Source organism: Anser brachyrhynchus (genome assembly GCF_964034855.1).
Source record: "Anser brachyrhynchus genome assembly, chromosome: 10".
Taxonomy (NCBI): Eukaryota; Metazoa; Chordata; class Aves; order Anseriformes; family Anatidae; genus Anser; species Anser brachyrhynchus.
The window spans coordinates 21,322,126-21,341,327 of record NC_137705.1 but is presented as its reverse complement, the minus strand read 5'-3'; the positions used below and the strand labels follow the sequence as shown (position 1 = coordinate 21,341,327).

The 19,202-nt window shown below is 40.7% G+C and overlaps 1 protein-coding gene across 13 annotated transcripts in view; it reads left to right on the top strand.

Moving 5' to 3' along the window:
- Window positions 1-19,202, top strand: part of WNK2 (WNK lysine deficient protein kinase 2) — a 179,158-nt gene that overhangs the window by 135,094 nt on the left and 24,862 nt on the right. For 10 of the 13 annotated variants that reach the window (XM_080606492.1, XM_080606495.1, XM_080606484.1 and 7 more), the window contains 10 exons: window positions 2,608-2,796; window positions 3,778-4,317; window positions 6,851-7,165; window positions 10,281-10,330; window positions 12,915-13,080; window positions 13,161-13,277; window positions 13,438-13,605; window positions 13,833-13,878; window positions 15,072-15,188; window positions 16,362-17,452. In XM_080606492.1, coding sequence (XP_080462618.1) covers window positions 2,608-2,796; window positions 3,778-4,317; window positions 6,851-7,165; window positions 10,281-10,330; window positions 12,915-13,080; window positions 13,161-13,277; window positions 13,438-13,605; window positions 13,833-13,878; window positions 15,072-15,188; window positions 16,362-17,452 — 2,799 coding nt within the window. The remainder of the gene's footprint in view (window positions 1-2,607; window positions 2,797-3,777; window positions 4,318-6,850; window positions 7,166-10,280; window positions 10,331-12,914; window positions 13,081-13,160; window positions 13,278-13,437; window positions 13,606-13,832; window positions 13,879-15,071; window positions 15,189-16,361; window positions 17,453-19,202) is intronic. The other 3 variants (XM_080606488.1, XM_080606493.1, XM_080606487.1) reach the window with 3 other exon arrangements.

The following is a 19,202-nucleotide window of genomic DNA, read 5'->3' as shown; positions in this document are numbered from 1 at the left end:
ATGCCCTACTCTTCTGAAAGCATCAGTATAGGAACAATGTAATTTGGTCTCTCTGAAAAACGCACACTTATGTGAAATTTTATGATGTATTAGATATTTTTTTTTTTCTTTTTATTCTAACGGCCAGGGATGATATGGTTCTTTCAGCCAAAAGTTTTGTTCTTTCTCAGACACATTTAGGACCTCTCCCCTTGTGGAGATCTCTGTAGTGGCCTCTGGAGCTTTACCGTGACAGTGTAACACTTGTTGGTTTGGGCGTTTATGTAGGAATTCCTAAATGTTTGTGTCATTCTTAGTTGGTTGCCTTTAGGAAGACCTACTTTGAAGACAGTGATAAGTTATAGGAATGGTAACTGGTTTTGCAGTTAGCACAGAACATATTCCTTAAGGCCAAATCCGGTAGAGCACTAGATAATGTGTCTTCGTGCATGACACTATGAGCAGTAGAAAACTGCGATCTTTTTGTAAACAGATGGTAGGGCATGTCAGCAAAAGAATGGGAAATCAGGGTGATAAAACTTGTCTGTTTAAAAGAATGAAATATATTGATCTTTTATGAATATACACTGACTCAGACATACGTGATCAATATTGCATCTCAATTTTTTTCTTTTCAATTTGTGTGTCTGTTCACTTATAACGTTAAGGCTATAATGAGGCAAAATTAGTGCAGTTCATTTGGATTTTTTTCACTCCCTGTGCTTGATCCACTTCACAAGCATTTTGTGAAATATAAGTTGAATTGAAAATGGAGGCCTTAGTTAGCTACCTTAGCTCCATTCAGGCAGTTTTTCTGCTTTTAACAATGTCCTCTCGCGCGGAAGGTAGGTTGAACAGCCAGTGTCAGCGTGCCCAATTCCCAGTTATCTGTTGGCCGCCTGTCTGAGCTGCAGATTAACCCAGCACAGATGCTGAGATACCTGAGCTGGCTTTGTGTGCTGGCCAGGTTTATCAGCCCAAGCGCAGCACCATGCGCAGGCGCCCCTTCTGCTCCTGGAAGGAGGGTCCCTGCTGCAGAGCTGAGCAGCCCGGGTAGCAGAGCCCGTGCTGTGGGAGCTCCTTGTGCTCCCCACCAAGGCTCAATGCCTCAGCTGGGCTCTATCTCAGCTGTCTCCTCCTTGCTCATCGCCAGTGTCAGGCCAGCTCTGGCCATGCTGTGTGCTTGCACCTGTACCGCTGCTCCCTGGAGTTTGGGATTTCACCTGGCTAAATGCCCCTGCTCTCCTAAACCTGGAATGGCAGGAACTGCAACGCAGAGACAGTTCTTTGTTTTTTCTTTAATGTGGCAAGATGAATACTCAGCCGAGACTAAGTAAATGCTGCGGGAGATGAACGGGTGTTGTGCAGTTATTCAACACCTGTACAGTGCCTTCTAGCGTATCTTACACTGCTTGTGGCATTCAATGCATTCAGACCCAAACAGTAGGCACCAGTAGCCAAATGTTCCTTGGTTCACTTATCCTTGTATTGGAAACTTACCAACTGTGGTGGAATTTTAACAGTTTAAGGGGGGGTGGCAGCTGGCTTCCTTGATGCACATCATACAGTTTTATTGCATTAATATACCTAAAAATTCTGGTTGAATAATCTCACCACTGAAAAAGCATATAGCAAAATTTTATAATACTGGTTTATGGTGGAAGTGGCAAAGATGAAAGATTGTGCTGCTTGGCTATTCGTTTGAAAGTCACCTTTTGAACATCAGGCATGGTATGAGATTTTATGTGCTGCAGAGCCTGGGCTAATCAATTAATCCCGTGGTCCCAAGTAGGTCAGGCCAGAGTCAGCTTGGTGCCTCAGTGCCATGCTTCTGAAACAGAAGATTATTTTTTTTAAACTACTTTTAGCATTAATTAATTGTGCTAAAGAGGGAGATATCAGTACCATGAAATATGAAACTTACTGGTTATTTTCAGCTTTAATACAGCTTTTTATTTCTGTTCTACTGTATAGAATTTGGCTGGCCAGTGGAACACTGGTCCCATGAAATGGTAAAGCTGCCTCTTTGGTTGGCCCACTGTTACTCCCGCACTTCACAATTAACTGGGATCCAGCTAGAACTTTTGCTATCACAGAATCATCTAGGTTGGAAAAGACCTCAAGATCACAGAGTCCAACCTCTGACCTAACACTAACAAGTCCTCCACTATAATTATTGTGTTTTATTCACATCTCAGATAATATGTTGTATATTTCAATGCCTGCTGCATTACACAGTTGGCTTTTAAATGCCAAGATTAGCTGGGTATAATCTGCGTAGTGGGAATCTTTGAAGTCAGTAGGTGGGGATTTTACTGGGCCAACTAGAACGATCTCTGGGATTTAACGACTGAGTCATTACAAATAACCTTTCCGAGACAGTTAGAACTTGTCTTTTCAGGTAATGTATCTTGCATTTAAACATGTTGTAAACATTGGCTCTTGTATAGCATTTAAATTAGGAGCACCCTTTTCTTCTAGAGAGCAGTTTTACTCTGAGTGGCTGTTCTGTTCTAACTGTGCAGCATTAACTAGAAAGAGAAAGCTGTGGTTGTGTCCAATAAACTGATTCTTTCATAATACACATGCTCTAACCCATTTTTGTTCTCTTTTTCTCTTTCCTGGCAGCAACCCATATCACAGCAAACTCCTCTGCAGCAGGTGCTTGCCAGTCAGCCAGTCTGTCCAATCCAGCCTGCAACCCATCTATTGCCCCAGTATCAACCCCAGACCTCTCAGGTGGCAGCTAGCAGTACACCACTAAAACCACTTCAGATTTCAACTGTGCCACAACTTCCACCTGTTGCCCCTTCCCAGGTAATACCTTTGAAAACTGCGTATGAATACATCCATTTGAGTGAAGCTTTCCAGCTAATAATTAATATGATTTGCAGTTTTTGTATGGCTATTTTGAATGCATGCCCATTTAGTCCATAAGAATACACTTTTTTCTTACTATTTGTTTTTGTTTGGAGAATCAAAAATATACTTTGTGAAAAATCCTGTGTCATGCCTGAATAATCCCATTAGTTTATTTTTTTTTTGCATCTTCCCCTGTGGTGTACTCTTTTCCCATCCCAGGCGTTAGAGCATGAGAAGTTGCCCGTTTTTTGTGTTTGAGCTCTTGACTTCACCACTTTCCCTAAACCTCTCCCAGCTCTCAGACCTGCTTCCATGTTCAGTAGCAGGGATGGACCCTTTCTGTGGCCTGGAACGGTTTGTTGGAGCTATTGTGCTTTCTAGTGACAGCCTTTGTGATGTGAAGCAGCTTACCCACAAAGGAAGAAGCAAGCTGCTTCGATGATAACAGTGCAGTTATCATGGTCTGCTATGTCACTGGGACGTTTTGATTTTAAAAACCGTTTTACAGAATTTCCTGTGCTGCCTGGGATGCAACCAACCTTTTTAAAGACAAGAGTTTTATATTGTCACATTGAATTTTGCATGAAAGAGTGTAGCATTTTGTCTGCTCTGATTCCTTTTAATTTCTGTTAAAACGAAAGCAACTTTTTAAGTTACGATGTTGCTTGAAGGCTTCGAACTGGCTTGAGATAGTTTTAAGCTCCCAAGGTATAAAAATGTCCCCCCCCAAACTGAAATTCTTGCTCTTTTTCTAATGATTAAAGAACAATTAAGTTTTTATTACTGTTTATAAACATCAGGAAATGAAGTGATTAACAAACAGACATAATTATCATCATGACACAGGTGATCTTTACATACTTGTATGGCAAATGAAACTACTTTGTACCATCAATGAAAGCACTTGCAATTTATGTGATATTATATTTTTTTCAGATTCCTCAGTTTCCTGTCATTCCTGCAATTACTCCTCTGGCAGGACTTGACAACCTTCCTCCAAACCTCTCTGATATACCTGCTGCAAATGTGCCCCCCATACCTGCTCCTTCTCAATATTTTGCTCCAGCTGTGATTTTACCGAGCCTCCCCATGAACCCCACTCTGCCTATGGCACCAAACTCCCCAGCCCTCCCCATGCAGGCAGTGAATCTTCCTCATACAACTGTGGCTTCTCTGGTCTTGCCCTGCCAAACAATAGTGCCAAATATGTCAGCTGCTACAATACCATTGCTTGCTGTGGCTCCGCCGGGAGTGTCAGCGTTGCCGCCACATCACGCAGTGTCCCAGCTCTCCCAGCAGCAGATGTACCAGACCACCTTCCAGCAGATAATTCAGAGCGAAGCGCCCTCTCCCCATCACACACAGAGCACGCAAGCAGTTTCCCAGCCGCAGCAACCTCCACCTCCTCAGTCACTTCAGCCAAGCATAATTCATCCTTCAGAACAGACGTTGCCCGCGGCTGGGGCTGGTAACCAGGTAATCCGTTCGCCGTTGGGCTGTGTCGCTGCTAGACCCTAGGGTGGTTATTGAACGCAGGCATTCCTGGGGCTCATTCCATTGTAAACGTGCAATTGGGAGATTTGTTTCTTGCCCTTAAGATGTTTTGTTAACTCCTTGTCCTTGATTCTGACTGCAGTTCAGCTAGAGCTGGACTCAGGTGGAGCACTGAGGTCTTAAACCAGAGACAGGTGAATATTGTGGATATAAGGAGTGATCTAATGGGCTTTGAAAAGCAGGCAGAGATGTGCACTTTCTGAATTCCCTCTTCTTTCTCCTATCTGAGCTAGAAAGGAGTGGCAAGGAAGCATGAGCTGTCATTCTCCTGAGAACAGGAGAGGTGACTAAGCCGTGACAGCAGCTACCCAGCACTGCTGATGCTGAGGTTTTGCTGCCAGTACATTCAGGATGCATAGACTTCATATACAGATAGCAAAATATGGATGAGCTGGCAGAAGCGAGTGAAATGATAGAAATGTTTTGATGTATACCTGCTTTAGAACAGCGCGCTTTGTAAAGCCAAGGGAAATGACCATCTGATGATAACTTCAGAAATCTGCATGGCAGCGGTCTATCAGACAAGAATGAACACTAGCTGCAGACCCTTTTTCCCCCTTAAAAGAAATGAAGCGTAAAATGAAGCTTCCAACATTAGCACTGTTTACAAGCGAACTGATTCAGGACCCGTTGACAGAGTCTGTAAACACTTGTATTGCCACATCTGTGATATGACAACATGAAATGCAGTCTGACCCAAGCAGGAGAGAGCACTAAATCTGTTAATAATAGCGTTCTTGAAAATCTCTGTTCTACTACATCACTTTGCTGTAATGTACCAATTAAAATTCATAACATGTCATTTCAACCTGCCATATCATGGCATCTTCCAAGTAGTACATCATTTTTAAATTTGTCTTCGTCCATATATTTGGTACAGAAATATTGTTTGTGGAAGTGTAGGCAATGCAGACCCTGAGACTGTTACCACTGAGCTAATTAGCCATAGCTTTTTTCCAATGGCTGTAGAAAGAATTGAACCAGGTGTGGCAAACACCAAACCCAAAGAACTGATATTTGCAAACAGTGCAGACAGTCATTATTTACCAAATACACACAGAAGACTTCCATTGTATTTTTTAGGATTAATGAAATAGCTAATACAAACAAAATGGACAAGCACATAGGATTATTCAAAAATAGATTGTTCATCTTTTAAAGTGCTCCTAATGGGAAGGTATTTCTGTAAATAAAGGCATTCCAATGCAGGGCTATTTCTGCAATTGATGTCTAGCACCTTTATGTCCAGTCTTGCCCAGGTAAATTATAAATTGAAACATTTTGTGGATTATTTTAGTTACATAAGATGAAAAAAGCATTTCACTATTCTTCTGCACTGTACACCACAGTTACTACTCTAACAACCTCCACTTAGGTAGTCTTGTAACCATTGTGTTGCAAGGCACGCTGCATCTTTATATTTATCCACTTAAAACCTGGAATAGTAATGTTGGCTCATATCCAGAATCTGCACAGAGCATGCAGTAATGAAATTGTGTGCCCTAGTTCTCATCTGAGTCTTGATTTTTATTTTTTTTAATTGTCCAAATATTTTAAATCTCTAGGTGATGACAGGTACTTCAAAAATAATTTAAAACTATGCAGTTGTACCTAGTACTAAAAAGCCTTCTTTTTGTATTTTCTTTTCTCCCTTTTTCCTTCTTCCTACAAGCTCAGTCCCCTTGGAAAAATACACAATGTACCTAAAAGGCGAATATTCTGTTCTTAAGTGTACAACTCAAAGAACTGTTATGCAGAATAACAACCTAGTCTCTAAGGTAGTTGACATCTAATCGTATCGGTCCAGTTCCCACAAAGCACTTACGCACACAAGTTATTTTAATGCATTGAAGAAATCCACTGAGATAAATGAAACTTCCTCTGTGTGTTACACAAGGAAGCGCTTGCGGGATTGAGGCCTTAGTGTTTAGTATGCCAAGAGAAGTTGTATCTGAAATGTTTAAACTAAATGGAAAACAATGTGTTCTGTAAGGCATTGGCATATATTCAGTCTCAAAAGAGTTAATCATGTTTATATTAGCTAATGGTGCATATGCAACATTAAAAAAAAATCTAAATTATGGATAGAGTATACTTTTCTCTGCATGGATGGTGTGGTATGCTCACTGAAGACAGAACAAACTATTCAGGACAAGGAATTCATAATCTAAGATTTTAATTTCTTAGCAAAACATGGTTTTCTTTCTACAAAGAAAATAGTGCTTGTGGAATACACACTGTCACAACTATATAGGAAGAACCCTTTGTTATTTGGTCATTTTAAAGCAAATCCAAACTCTTTAGTTGCCCTTCCAATCAGAAACCACATGGATATATTCTCAATGCAGAATTGTAATCCTTTTTCCATGAACTGCAGTGACTTTAGTACTTTGTCATATAAGTCACAAGCACTATAAGTAGAGATTTGTTTTAATAGGTGTCTATTGTGTTACAGCAGATTACTGGACATACTCAGTATGCTTTGGAAACTGGAGCCCAGGTGCCGGTACTCCCAGTGCAACCTTCGATAGTCATGTCACCGCCTTTGCAGTTGCAGCCAGAACTATTGCCGCCCCGCGTCGCTCCAGAAAGTATTTCACAGATCCATGGCAGCCTTGCTACAGCTAGCCCACCAGTGCCCATAGATCACTGTCTGCCTCTTCAGCCTTCTGGTCTTCTGCAGCTTCAGCCAGATCTTTCCCAGCCTCTGGGTCAGCAGCTCCAAGCTCCCAGCTCAGCTGTCCAGGCAGTTACAGAGACATCGCAAGAGGTAGTGCTGTCTCCCCCTTAACCTTCCTTATGGGCACGGGCTTATTTCACAAGGGAGATGATCCACTCTCACCACATAGAGCTGCTTCTCCTAGATGCTAGTAACTCCGAGTAGGCAAATAATTGGCTATTTCCAATGAATCTGGAAACGGCATGTTTTACCTTCTGCTACTTGTGAAATGTCTCCTTGAAGTAATCAGGCAGCAGGACAAGTCAGCCACAGAGCACATCTTTGTCAGTAGTCCAGCACAAATACAGGCAGAAATTACCTTCTTTAAGTGCTGTGGGTCAGTAAGAAACTGTTCTATAAAGTTCCATCTGTGTTTTGTCCAGTCTCATTTTAAATGTCTCAAGCCATTGTGCAACCAATCACCATTTGCCTTAAGAAACTATTTCATAATCTGATTCTTCACTATGTAAAAGCTCTTCATGTTCTTCAATTTGAGCCTTGTTTGCATTTCATCAGCGTTTTACCCTCCTGTATTGCCTGAATTCTACTCTAGCCCTGGGATTTTTTTGTTTCTTCAAGTACTCATAGGCATTGCCAATTCTCAGTGGCCATATAAGCAAGATAGGTTTTATTGTTTTTCCTTATAAAACTGTAAGCTTGTCTTCTGTCTGCTATTTTGACTTTTCTTTCTACTCCCATAGTTGTTTAAACCTCAGTCTTGACAGAATGTCTTCTCTTCAATTCTTTAATAGATACCTATAAGCAAATCAAAATAAAGGTTTTGGCATTTGTACCGGATTTTTGTAATTAAGTTGAATTTGTTCTCTGCTTCTAAGTGGGAATGTCCCTCATCAATTCTGCTTTCATGTTTCTGCTTCCTCTTGTGTTTCTCTGTTCTGAATTATCTTTTCTCCCAAAGTAACCCTTTCCATCTTTTCGAATTAATCTCCTCTTTTAACCTATACATCCATACACTTGTTGCATCCCTTTCCTACACAACACACCCTGTGAATTTCATTAGAGGTACCACTTAACTTCTCTTCCAGAAGATGTTAAGTAAGAATGGTACAAACACTGAAACTAGATTCTAGTTCCACATTTTGTCAGTCCTTCTATCCAGTGGCAGTCTAGTTCTTGTCAGGAATTATTTGCGCTGTGGTGTAGGGTATTTTCTGGTGAATTCCTTTATCCTATAGGTTAGATGTAGGTAGCAGAAATAGAACTAGACTGTAGTATTCATGTGCGGAGTCCCCATGTAAAGAATGGCTGTATCAGACACATCCCTTACTCGAGTTATTTTTCTCCAGCCTTCCTTTTTTCTCTGTGCACAGCTCATGTTAGAATCAATGCTGATGTCAAAGCTACAGCCTTCAATGCAGGGTCCATCCTGTTACAGTATCCAGAAACAATAGTGTTTCTGGAAATATGAACAAACTTAATTGCTATAGTGGAGTGTGAGATGGGGGATGCACGTTGTCCCACATTACCTGAGAAATCAGTGCCCACTGAGGCACATGTCTGACTTGTCATTTCATCATATACCTAGGAACATGTAACGGCTGTTTTGCTAACTTCATTCTTGTACTTCACCTGTAAATTAAGTCCACTCTCTCATGCAGTTTAAGAAATCAATCCAATGTCATACTTTTGTCGTCTTTTTCTAGAGAAATGTAGAACAGGCTTCTCGAGTTGGAGAAGCTGAATTTCTGAGTGACAATATGGTCCTCTTCTCTCCCTTCTCTCTCTCTCACACCTGCAAAATCTCCAGTTAGAACCCAGCCCCGCAGAGTGCAGGTGCTGCCTCTGTTGCCCTTTGTTACGGGAGACACTGGAATCTCGGAGCTGTAATGAGCCGTAAGCATTGATCATTGCAGCTGGCTTCTGTGCAAAGTGCATGGGCATCAAACTTTCTGTGTAAAGGTCAAACTGATCCAAGTGCTTCCCATGCTGATTTTATGACATATATTGCTAAGGTTTTCTTGGGTGTAAGAGGAGTTTCATATCTGTAAATATTCAAATCACCATTTTGTTGCTGCTCTGCCATGACGCTTTTATCTCTGTCTCTTGTTTAAATGTGTGGCAGTACTCATATCCAAACCAATTTGAATTGATCAGGCAAATGAGATTTTGTAAGACACTTGATGAAGTGCATTACTAAAATCTAGATACATTATGTCTGTGTTCTCACTGTTCATTAATTTTGCAGCTTTATAGAAACTGCGGTCAAGTTTGGCATGGCAAGTGTGTGGCATTATAAGCAATGAGGGGTGTGGACTGGTTAACCTCTATGCTTTTAACTATGGTCTACAAACTGCCCTGGTATGAATATGTGGTGATGACAGTCCAGGGGCTTCTTTGTGACAGTGTGTCTATAGAAGGATTTTCTATATATGTCTATAAATGTATGTTTACATAAGTATATATATGATTATATATATTTATTAATACATTTGGTGTGTGTATATACCTATACTGCTATATACAAACCAAGGTGTGTGTGTCTGTGTATGTTACCTACATACGTGGTAAGATTGTACTAGTAGGGCCAGTAACAGCATCATCACAAATTCCATGAAAACAGCTCTGTAGGCTGTTGATGCCTATGCTAGCATTGCAACCAGTGAAGAGGGAAGATTTTAGGGAAAATTTCTATTATGTAAAGAGCAAGAGGAGACATGGTATGAGGGCTATGTTTTTAAACAATGAATTTTTGTCTTTTATTTGCAAGTTCATCAGAAATTTTCACAATAAGCCAGACACAGTGAAAATACCTAGCATATTTCAGGAAACTATAGAGAACAATAAAGCAAATTAGGGTATAATTTACATCCATTAAAAAAAAAATAAAGAAAGGCAGGTGCTGATGTGGATTTGTCCTGCATTGAAGTTTTTCCATTGTGGTAAGGAACATTTTGTTTCTTTCACTGCTTCTTCTGCCTAAGAGACAGCAGGAGGGAACTGGCATTTTAGTGGCTCTGTCTTAAGAGTGTGCACAGGTATTGATGCTGTGGTCAGGAGTAATGATGGGAGGGTCAAATGGGGCATTTTCAAGTTCCAAGAAGAGGTTAAACAATGTTTTAGGATTACTGATGTCTCAACAAAACTTACTTAAATTTCATACAGCAATATAATGCATTTACTTAAACAACTTTTTCTTGCATTTTAGGAGCAGGCAATACAGGAGAAACTTCAAACTCTGTCACAGAGCTGTGAAAGGTATCATTATAATCTTTTTGGCATAAGAAATATTTTCTTTCTGGAGGCTGTTTTCCCCTTCTATCTTTACAAGGCTGAATCAAATGCCTGTTTTTTGGCTTGGGTCAGAGGAGAAGGAGCAGCAGGCGCTGCGCGGAAGAAAGATGCAAGGGTGCAAGCATAGGGAAAAAGTCACAACTATTTTGTATGCAGAGTCTGTTTTGGTTCTTCCAACACTTCTCATGCTTTAATTTGGATATTGCATCCTAGCCGTGATGTATGTACAACAGCTTTCACTTCACCATGTAATTTATTTTTGTTAAAATAACTGAAGTGGTATGATCACTGATTCTGATGCTGTTGAATCTATATAAAGATATTTTATACTAGTTGGGTCTGTAGCTTATTCCCTCTTTGGAGTGGGTAATCCTGTCTTACCTTCTGTAACGATCTTTCCCCAGGTATGCTACGGGGGATGGAGTATTGGTGAGAACTGTGTATTGAGCCATTCACAAACATATCATTATAATAGGAGTTGGAACATGCAGCCAGAGCCCATTCTGTGGCTTTGCAGTGCACAAGTTCAAACTTAAGCCTAGTAATGCATTAATTGCAGAAGTAATGGTAAATAATAACTCATACAGCCAGCTCAGCACTCCTCAGAAACATAAGCAAACCTTAATTTTTGCCAGCCCTTGACTGTCCATTCCTGTACTCAAAAGCAGAAGGGGAAGCAGCAAGGTTTAGAAGATGTAGTGAGGAAGAGCCCAGGAGAGGAAGGCTTGCTGCTGTGGCTGCTTGACTGGAGAGAGAGCTGAATGGGGGCAGTGGCTGCTGTTTCTGGGGCAGTCATGCTGCTATTCCCATCCCACAACTCCTGCTTTGTGGCAGCAGTAACAGAGTTTTCAGTGCAAGGGTATGGATAAGGTAGATATGAACAGCGTGTATCTGTAAGCAGCTGAGTCCTTTGCCAATTGCAGGAGCTAGCACCAGGTTTGTCTTCAGTGATTATAAAGCTGCAGGCCTCTGTGCTTTGGGTTAGGATTTTATTGACCTTTTTCTGTTTTCCTAAAGAGACAAGGTGAGTTAAATTTATGAACTTGAAGACCTCTTACCGTTTCCTATCTGCCCTACCAAAAAAAAATGTCAGTCTGACACAAGACCGTGCAACCCCGCAGCCCTAAAATTGAACTTTTTTTCCCCTCAAGAATTTGCTGCTTTTAAACACTGCATAGAAAGTCAAATCTAATTTTTCTTAACTATAGGTTAGTTCTGACTATAAATAAGTTAGACAAAATGAGTTCACTTTGCTATCTAATGTGTTGTAGAAAGGTATGTCAAATTTTTTGTCATCTTCTAATTTGCCTCTTCCAGAACTGTGTGTGAAAAGCTGACTATCATGACTGCAGTAACATGAGAAGCCTGTGTCAGAACACGTCTCGTAGTTGTAGACAGGTCTCTCTGTTTTCCATGTACACGTGGAACTCAGTGTTGAAGTTGGGCTGTATTTTTGTAGAGTGGAGGTTAACAGTGCACGAATAAAAAGGCTGGCAGTTGCAGCAAAGGTATGATCCAGGGTATATCCTACTTGCAGAATGTGTTCTCTTTCCTGACATAAGACTTGCACATACAAGATACCCATGAAGGGGGTAGTACTAAGCAGTTCAGTTCAACTTCTGCAGTTAGAACAGGAAGTAAAGGCCTTAAATTTAAGTAGGAATCTGTAGGTTAGTCTTAAGTTCTTTTATTCCTGTACAGATAAATAAATACAGGAATAAATTGTCCAGGAAGGTTATGAAATCTCATGGGAGGTTTTTAAGATAAATTTTACACAAGTGTATGTGAGTACTGGCATAGACAGAGCTGATCATACCTTAGGGTAATAAATGGGCCAGATGACCTTGCAAGACTCCTTCCTGACTCATTTTCTATGAATCTTTGTAAATTTCTGGCAGCTTCACAAACTGCGTGTTGACATTTTCCAATACGCATTATTTTACGATAAGGTTGTTAGCGGCTACTGTTTTGGTTGCTAAAAATAGTGGACTGGTACTAGCTGGGACACTTGTCATCTGGGATATTGTGGCACAATACCCTCTTTTCAGTTCTTGAGAACTGTGGAGATGGGAGACAGTGTCCTTGAGGGGTGCTGTACCAAGTTTTTTCTTTTCCTTCATCTCTGACAAACAACTTGACCAAGTTCAGACTTTCTGCTGTGAGTTTGAACAAACTGGAATTGAGAAAGCTGAAGCTTAGAAAAATAAGAACGTGTGCAGTTTGGACAGGGACCCCAAGGATCCCTAAAGAAAATGGATTAGGGGATGTAGTGATGTATTAAGAGTGATGGGACTTCCCTATGGTATTGAGAGCAACCTTGATAGGTCACTTCTTGTTAAGTGTGATAGCAAGAGTACATTCCTGACTTGGAGTAGCTCTGTCGACTTACTGAGTATCTCTCCATAGCTGGCTCAATTTGGTCTAGAAGTGCAGACATTCACTTTTTTTTTTTTGTAGCCTCTGTTTTTCCTCTATTTTGCCTGTGCATAACTCCATCATCTGTGATGGCAGTTTCATCCTGGGGGGTTTCTTCCTTTCTCTTGCAAAGCTACATGAGTCCAGATGTTGCTTCAGGTAAAGAGATGAGTGACAGCTTCGAAGGAGCAATAGGAAGTGGAAAACAAGAAGGAAAGTCTTCAAAGAAACATAAGAAATCTACACGTGCTCGTTCACGCCAGGAGAAGTCCAGCAGACCCAAACTGACCATATTAAATGCAAGTACACTCTCTCTGAGGATAAATTCAGGATTAGTTTGGTTGTGCCAGAAATAATCATTGTTAATCTTTGTCTGCAGGTTTGTAACACAGGCGATAAGATGGTGGAGTGCCAGCTCGAAACACACAATCACAAAATGGTGACTTTTAAGTTTGATTTGGATGGTGATGCGCCAGAGGAAATTGCTACATACATGGTAAGACTTGATGGTGCAGCTGCCCACAGTCTCTACTATAACAAGTTGCTTCAGCCAATTTATTCTTAAGTTGGCTTGTTACAAGCTTTCTGGTAGCTGTGGAATGAGACATTAACCAAAATGTTATTCTTTTGCTCTTTATTTTGATGTGACCTTATAGGTAGAGAATGAATTCATATTGCAGAGTGAAAAAGAGACATTTATTGAACAAATGAAAGATATTATTGATAAAGCAGAAGATATGCTTAGTGAAGATACAGAAGGAGAACGAAGTTCTGATCAGGGAACAAGTCCCCAGCAGGATACTGATAGACTGGAAATGAATGAGGTAAGAAACATTAAAAACTACTAGTTTGATTCCTTTTTCTTGACATCCCCTTACTGTAAATTAGTTTTATATCCCGTGCTAAAACAAGGTTTCTTAGCTATAAGAATAATTCTTCTACTCAGTTAAGGCTTACAATATACATATTCCTTGGAATAATGCTGCTCTATTGATACCAAGACAGCTAGTTCCTCTGTTTTGTTTTTGTTCCTTTTTTTTTTTTTTAATAGGAGAAGCGGCAATCTCAGGTGAAGACACCCGTGTATCAACAGAATGGTAAAAGTACCTTTGAATACAAACTTAATCTCTAGCTTTAAGTCAGTGATTAGCTTATGCAGAAGTTTGCTAATTCAGGAAGACATCCACTGGCTACTGGTGGCTGGTAATATATCTAGAAATAAGGGTGTAACAGTGGTCTCTGCTGTTAGTAGCCTTGAAGATCGCAGGGCTGAGCTGGATTAGTCTAATATCTGGGGACGTTTAGGGAAGCCCTGAATTACACAAGCTGATAATGAGTCTAGGAAAAGTCAAGAAGGTACAGGCAAGCATACTCTTCATAACAATTAATATATTTGCAAGAAAAAGCTAAAAGATTGTGTTTGCATTGGTAATTTATTTGAAATTTCTAACCTGTAAGTTTTTAGCTACCTCAGTATTACTGAGAGGAATCTTGGCCTTCTGAACATCATTATGTCTTACAGATTTTACAGCCAAGTGTGGAAGGGAAAAGAATAGGTCCTTTAGTCTCTTTGTAAGTGGATGTTGGTGGAAAAATTTAAACCTCTGCTGGAAGAAGCATTGTTCCCAAAATTCTTCTTACTGGGGGTAGTACTGTGTATTTGCTTCATTCTTACAGGGAAAGAAGGATAATTTAAAACTTGACAGGTACAGGAATTAGATAATCTTCCAAACTAGATTTTCTGCTGAAAAGATAGGGTTTATTTTTGCCTATAGAAGTCATATAATTTTTTAGCACAGCTTTTTTAACATAACGTTTATATTTATGCTGGTGGAAGGTGCAAAGTGTGTACAGTTCTGGTTTGCCATTTTCATATGCCACACCTTGAGATAAGACTTGAAAGTGAGTATTAGCTGTAACTCTCCGTCCTTAGTTAAAATAGATAAACTTCACAAAATTAAGAACTTTTTCCATAGTGAGAACTGTTTGCAGTACCGTTAATAAAATTGTGTATGAAACTATTACCCTTCCAAGGCTAATAAACACTTGCAAATACATTTTCCAATAACTTACTGTAAGTACGTGGTGGAATCGGGAGGTACTGCTGTCTCCCTTCCAGATCGTGGCTTCTGTGGGATAGGAATCAAATTGGAGCCATTGTTTTAATCTTGGCTAGTACTACAAATATTCTGTCTTTCTATCTAAATATAGAAGTTAAGACTAGTTTATGATGGGTGGTCTGGAATGAACAGAAACTATTGTTTACTTCCTATTTTATTTTCATCTCTAGTTTTGCATACTGGAAAAAGGTGGTTTATTATATGTCCTGTTGTGGAAAACGCTACTACTGATGCACCAGAGTTTTCTCCACCGGTTCCTCAGAGTACACAGCAGTCTGAAGGTCCAGGTATTTAAAGACTTCAAAGTTTTCAGAAAAAATTTTCTTCTCAGAAGTTGCTATGTCATCTCTCTCCTAGTCTTGCATAATTTAGCTGGGATAGTTGCATTTAGTCAGAGGAAGAAAATGATGGATATTTTTTAGTGGTGGTATTCAATAAGTTACCTAATAATGACAGGCAAACGTGTATATAATGGCACTTCAAGGTTAGTTTGATCCCAGAGGGCTGCAATCTACCGCTCTGGTGCTGTGGTAGTTTATTACTATGATCTGATACTGCTTAATACTGTTACCTAATATTACTTAGTAGTTAAAAGACTTGGGTGTTGTGTGGCAAAACATACTGCAAGTGACCTTTCTGTTCTAAAAAACTTTGTAATTATCAGATGGCTGCTTAATAAACTGTGTGGGAGAAAAAAAGGTCCCTTGGCTTTGATCTTCACTCCTGCCAATCCCTTAGAAAGCTGTTGTGGCCTGGGGAAGACAGGAGAGGAGAGGAACAAACCCCGGAATATGTCTGCCTTGGCTTAGAGCTGCACTCATCAGTCATTAGTTTCAAGATGTTGAGGATAAACTCCTGAGATCTAGAAAAGCTCTTCTTCCTTATCTTATCAGTGGTGTGCCTTATGAAGTCTAGGACTACTTGTCTTCATTTAACAGTTTAAATTGAAGACAATTTTACATCCCCAAGACTTCACATAGTCTGAAGAACCCAGGCCTTCGTGTCCTCATTCCAGTGTTGAGATGAAATACTTCAGAGTAAAATTTCTATTGATTAGGAAATGGTTATCATGCAAAACGAGTGTGTCTTTTATGTCAACTATGAAGAACCTTCCTTAAATCACGCATTTTCAGTGTGTTTATGCTACTGAACCAAATTAGGAATATTTATCTGAGTTTCAGGAAAGTCCCAGTGCTTTAAAACTCTGCCTTATAGTATAAGGTAGTCAAAGTTCTAGTCACTGCTAATTTAATAATCAATGTCTTTTCAGTGAAATATTTTTGCATAATTTGCAATTTTCAGTTCTAGTTTGACTTCTGTGACAATTATTTTCTGAGAGGAAGCGGTTATCAGTTCAGGCTAGGTGTAGTTACCACTGCAGCCAACAGGGAAGCTGTGCTGTGGCTGTTTCACTCTGTACAGCTCATCAGAAGTTGAACTGATGTTTGTATTCTTTCTAGACCTGGAGCAGTCAGATGATCAGCAAGCGAGCTCTGCGGTGATGGATGTGCCTGGTGTCTTAGCTTGTCAGCAGCTTCCTCTACAAGCAAGTGTATGTGACAGCCCTGTTGGAGCCTCTCCATCTTTGGCACAAATTCCTGCTGCAGCATCTTCAGCCGGCTTACAGAGCCAGGCAGAGTTTTCAGCTCCAGCACCACCGGGATCTGCTCCAAATATCCTGGAGCAGACGGCTGCTAACGGAGGTCAGCTGGAATATTCTCCACTAAAGGCAGCAATGCCTGCTCAACCTGGCACTCCTGCCCCCCATGCTGCCTTGCTGGAGGAGCCTACCGATGCTCACCTTACTCCTCAGCCCATTCAGCATGTGCAGCAGCCGGCAGACGAGGGCACGTGTATCCCTGATGTGGAGATAGCATGTTGCAGTGTTGGGCCACCCAAATCAGTCCCTCCAGTTCCTGCAAATGCGGCAGAGCTCTGCCCGCTCCCTGTGCTCTCAGATGCTGTCGTTTTGGAACGGCAGCCTGCGGCTCAGATCCCTCACTTGCCAGAGGCCAGCCAGCCTGGCATGGTGCAGCACTCCTTTGTGAACCAAGTGTTTCCTGCAGCTGTTGCATCTGATTCTCTCAGTCTGGCAGGGTCTCAACTTCAGAGTCCTACTCAGGTGTCAGTGGCTGCGTCCCAGCAACACGTGATGCTGCCCCAGCCGCAGCCCATAACCTGCACCGGCGTGGGGATCAGCCTGCTGCAGCAGCAGCCATGCACCGTGGAGTCAGATGGAGAGGGGCCGCCCAGGGTGGACTTTGTTGACAACACAATAAAAAGCCTTGACGAGAAACTGCGCAATTTGCTTTACCAGGAATATGTCCCTACTTCTTCTGCATCAGCAGGAACTCCAGACACTTTTGTGCCGTTGGAACAGGCAGACAGTGAATTTAACTTGCCACAGTTTACTGAGGATCAAGTTCCCAAGTTGGTGTTGGATTTAAGAGAACCAGGCTGTAATGTTGCAGACACTGGCCAGGAAGTGAAAGCTGCTGAGGCCCAAGTTGTGTCGCATGTACCACCTGAGATCTCACCTTACCCAGTACTGGTTAGTCCATTAATTACTTTGCCCTTTATACCCCTAAATCCAGCTGGCATGAACAGCTCCAAAGCAGAGGTCGGAACAAGGGTGTCCATGGCAGGATATGCATGGGTTTCTGGCTTCTCTGGTATATCATCTTTTGTCTGCTGACTGCTTTCCACTGTGAAAGTTCTCTCAAGTCCTTACTGTGCCAGATGCATTCTGACTCATTTTCCATAAACGCTCATTAGTGAAAGCCAGATTTTTTCCTTTGGGTTTTAAAGTGGCATTATATCTTAATGCATTCTCTTCCCTTTGTATTCTGTTTCTAAAGCAGGCAGAAATGTGATAATTTTTTTGTAGTTTAAGAAGGTAAAAGACATCGGGGTGTAGTCATTAAGTTCTGATGAAGAAGGTAGTGTTTGGTCATCTGGCTCTGACATAGCATCATCTGTTCCTTGTTCCTGTGTGTAGTTATTAGATGGAGATATCCTTCTTCACCTTGCCTCACACCACAGCAAATGCAAATAGCAGCAGGCAAGTTGCAGAGAGTGTCATGTTTATATGTGAGGTGGAATTAGAGTAGTTACACAGAACTCCTCTAAAGACTGATGATAGTTTATAAATAGAGTTGTGCTTTGTATCATTATCATGAAGTTGGTGATAATAAATGTCTAATTTGCATATTATGCATTTATGACCAATTTTAGAATACATAGTAGGTTGCTGAAGTAGTTTAGACACCAAATATAGCCTATATTGCTGTCACGTTGAAAGTGAGGTACAGTAGCACTGAACGTGAAATATTTATACTGCTATAGGAAGCTTTTAAATATTAATTAATGGCAGTGTGATTATAATACCTGCCTTCTAAGTCAGTCTGAATAAAATAAATGCTTCAGGACCCTTTGTTTTGTTCAAGTGCTGCAGCTGATGCATGACATGATAGGTAGGAGATTGCTCTGCTTCCAGGAATGATTTTTCTCTTCCTCTGAACTTAGCAGAGCAAGATTTCACTGGGGGGCATCCAAGGAAAAGTGAGCTTTTTGAGCGGGTTTGATTTGTTGTGGTTTTTGTTTTGTTTTTAATTTTGTTTACTGGAGTAGGCAGTCTTGGTAATTATTCACTCAGTGTCTTAACTGTGGACATGCGTTGCACTCTCTCAGATAAAATGTTGAGTTGATGATATTCAAAAGATTTGCAGCACTTTCTGGTAGAAGATCGATGTATGCCTTATTTGAAAAGAAGTACTTTTGGAGATAATTACATCACCACTACCAAGGATGAGTCTGTTCCATTTAGAGTCAGCTGGATGAACTGTCTAAGCTGTTTGAAAGATGCTGTATTTTACCAAAAAGATGGCTGCACTTGAGTCTCCAGTTATAATGTTGTTTTTAATGATAAATGACCACCTACAGCAGTTAAAATTCTCTATGAAAGATGTTGTGTGTTTCCAGTAATTTGAACTTGTCTTTTTAAAATCTGTGCCAATAAGAAAAGAGAGGCATAGAATTTCTGAAGAGAGACTTCTGAAAGAAAAAAAAAAAAGATGAAGAGTGTACAGTTTGGCTGGAGAAGCAAAACAGAACAAAACCAAAATTCATATATATAATTCAGTGCCTGCTTTTAGTAACTTAGGCTGCAGTCCCCTCTGTGACACTGCCACCTCTTTTTTTCTTCCAAGGGAGAAAAGAAAATGGAGGAGTTGAAAGAAAAGCTAGGAGGCCACTCCACAAAAGAGTATAAAGTAGTCTCATACTCCACAGTAGTGTGAGTA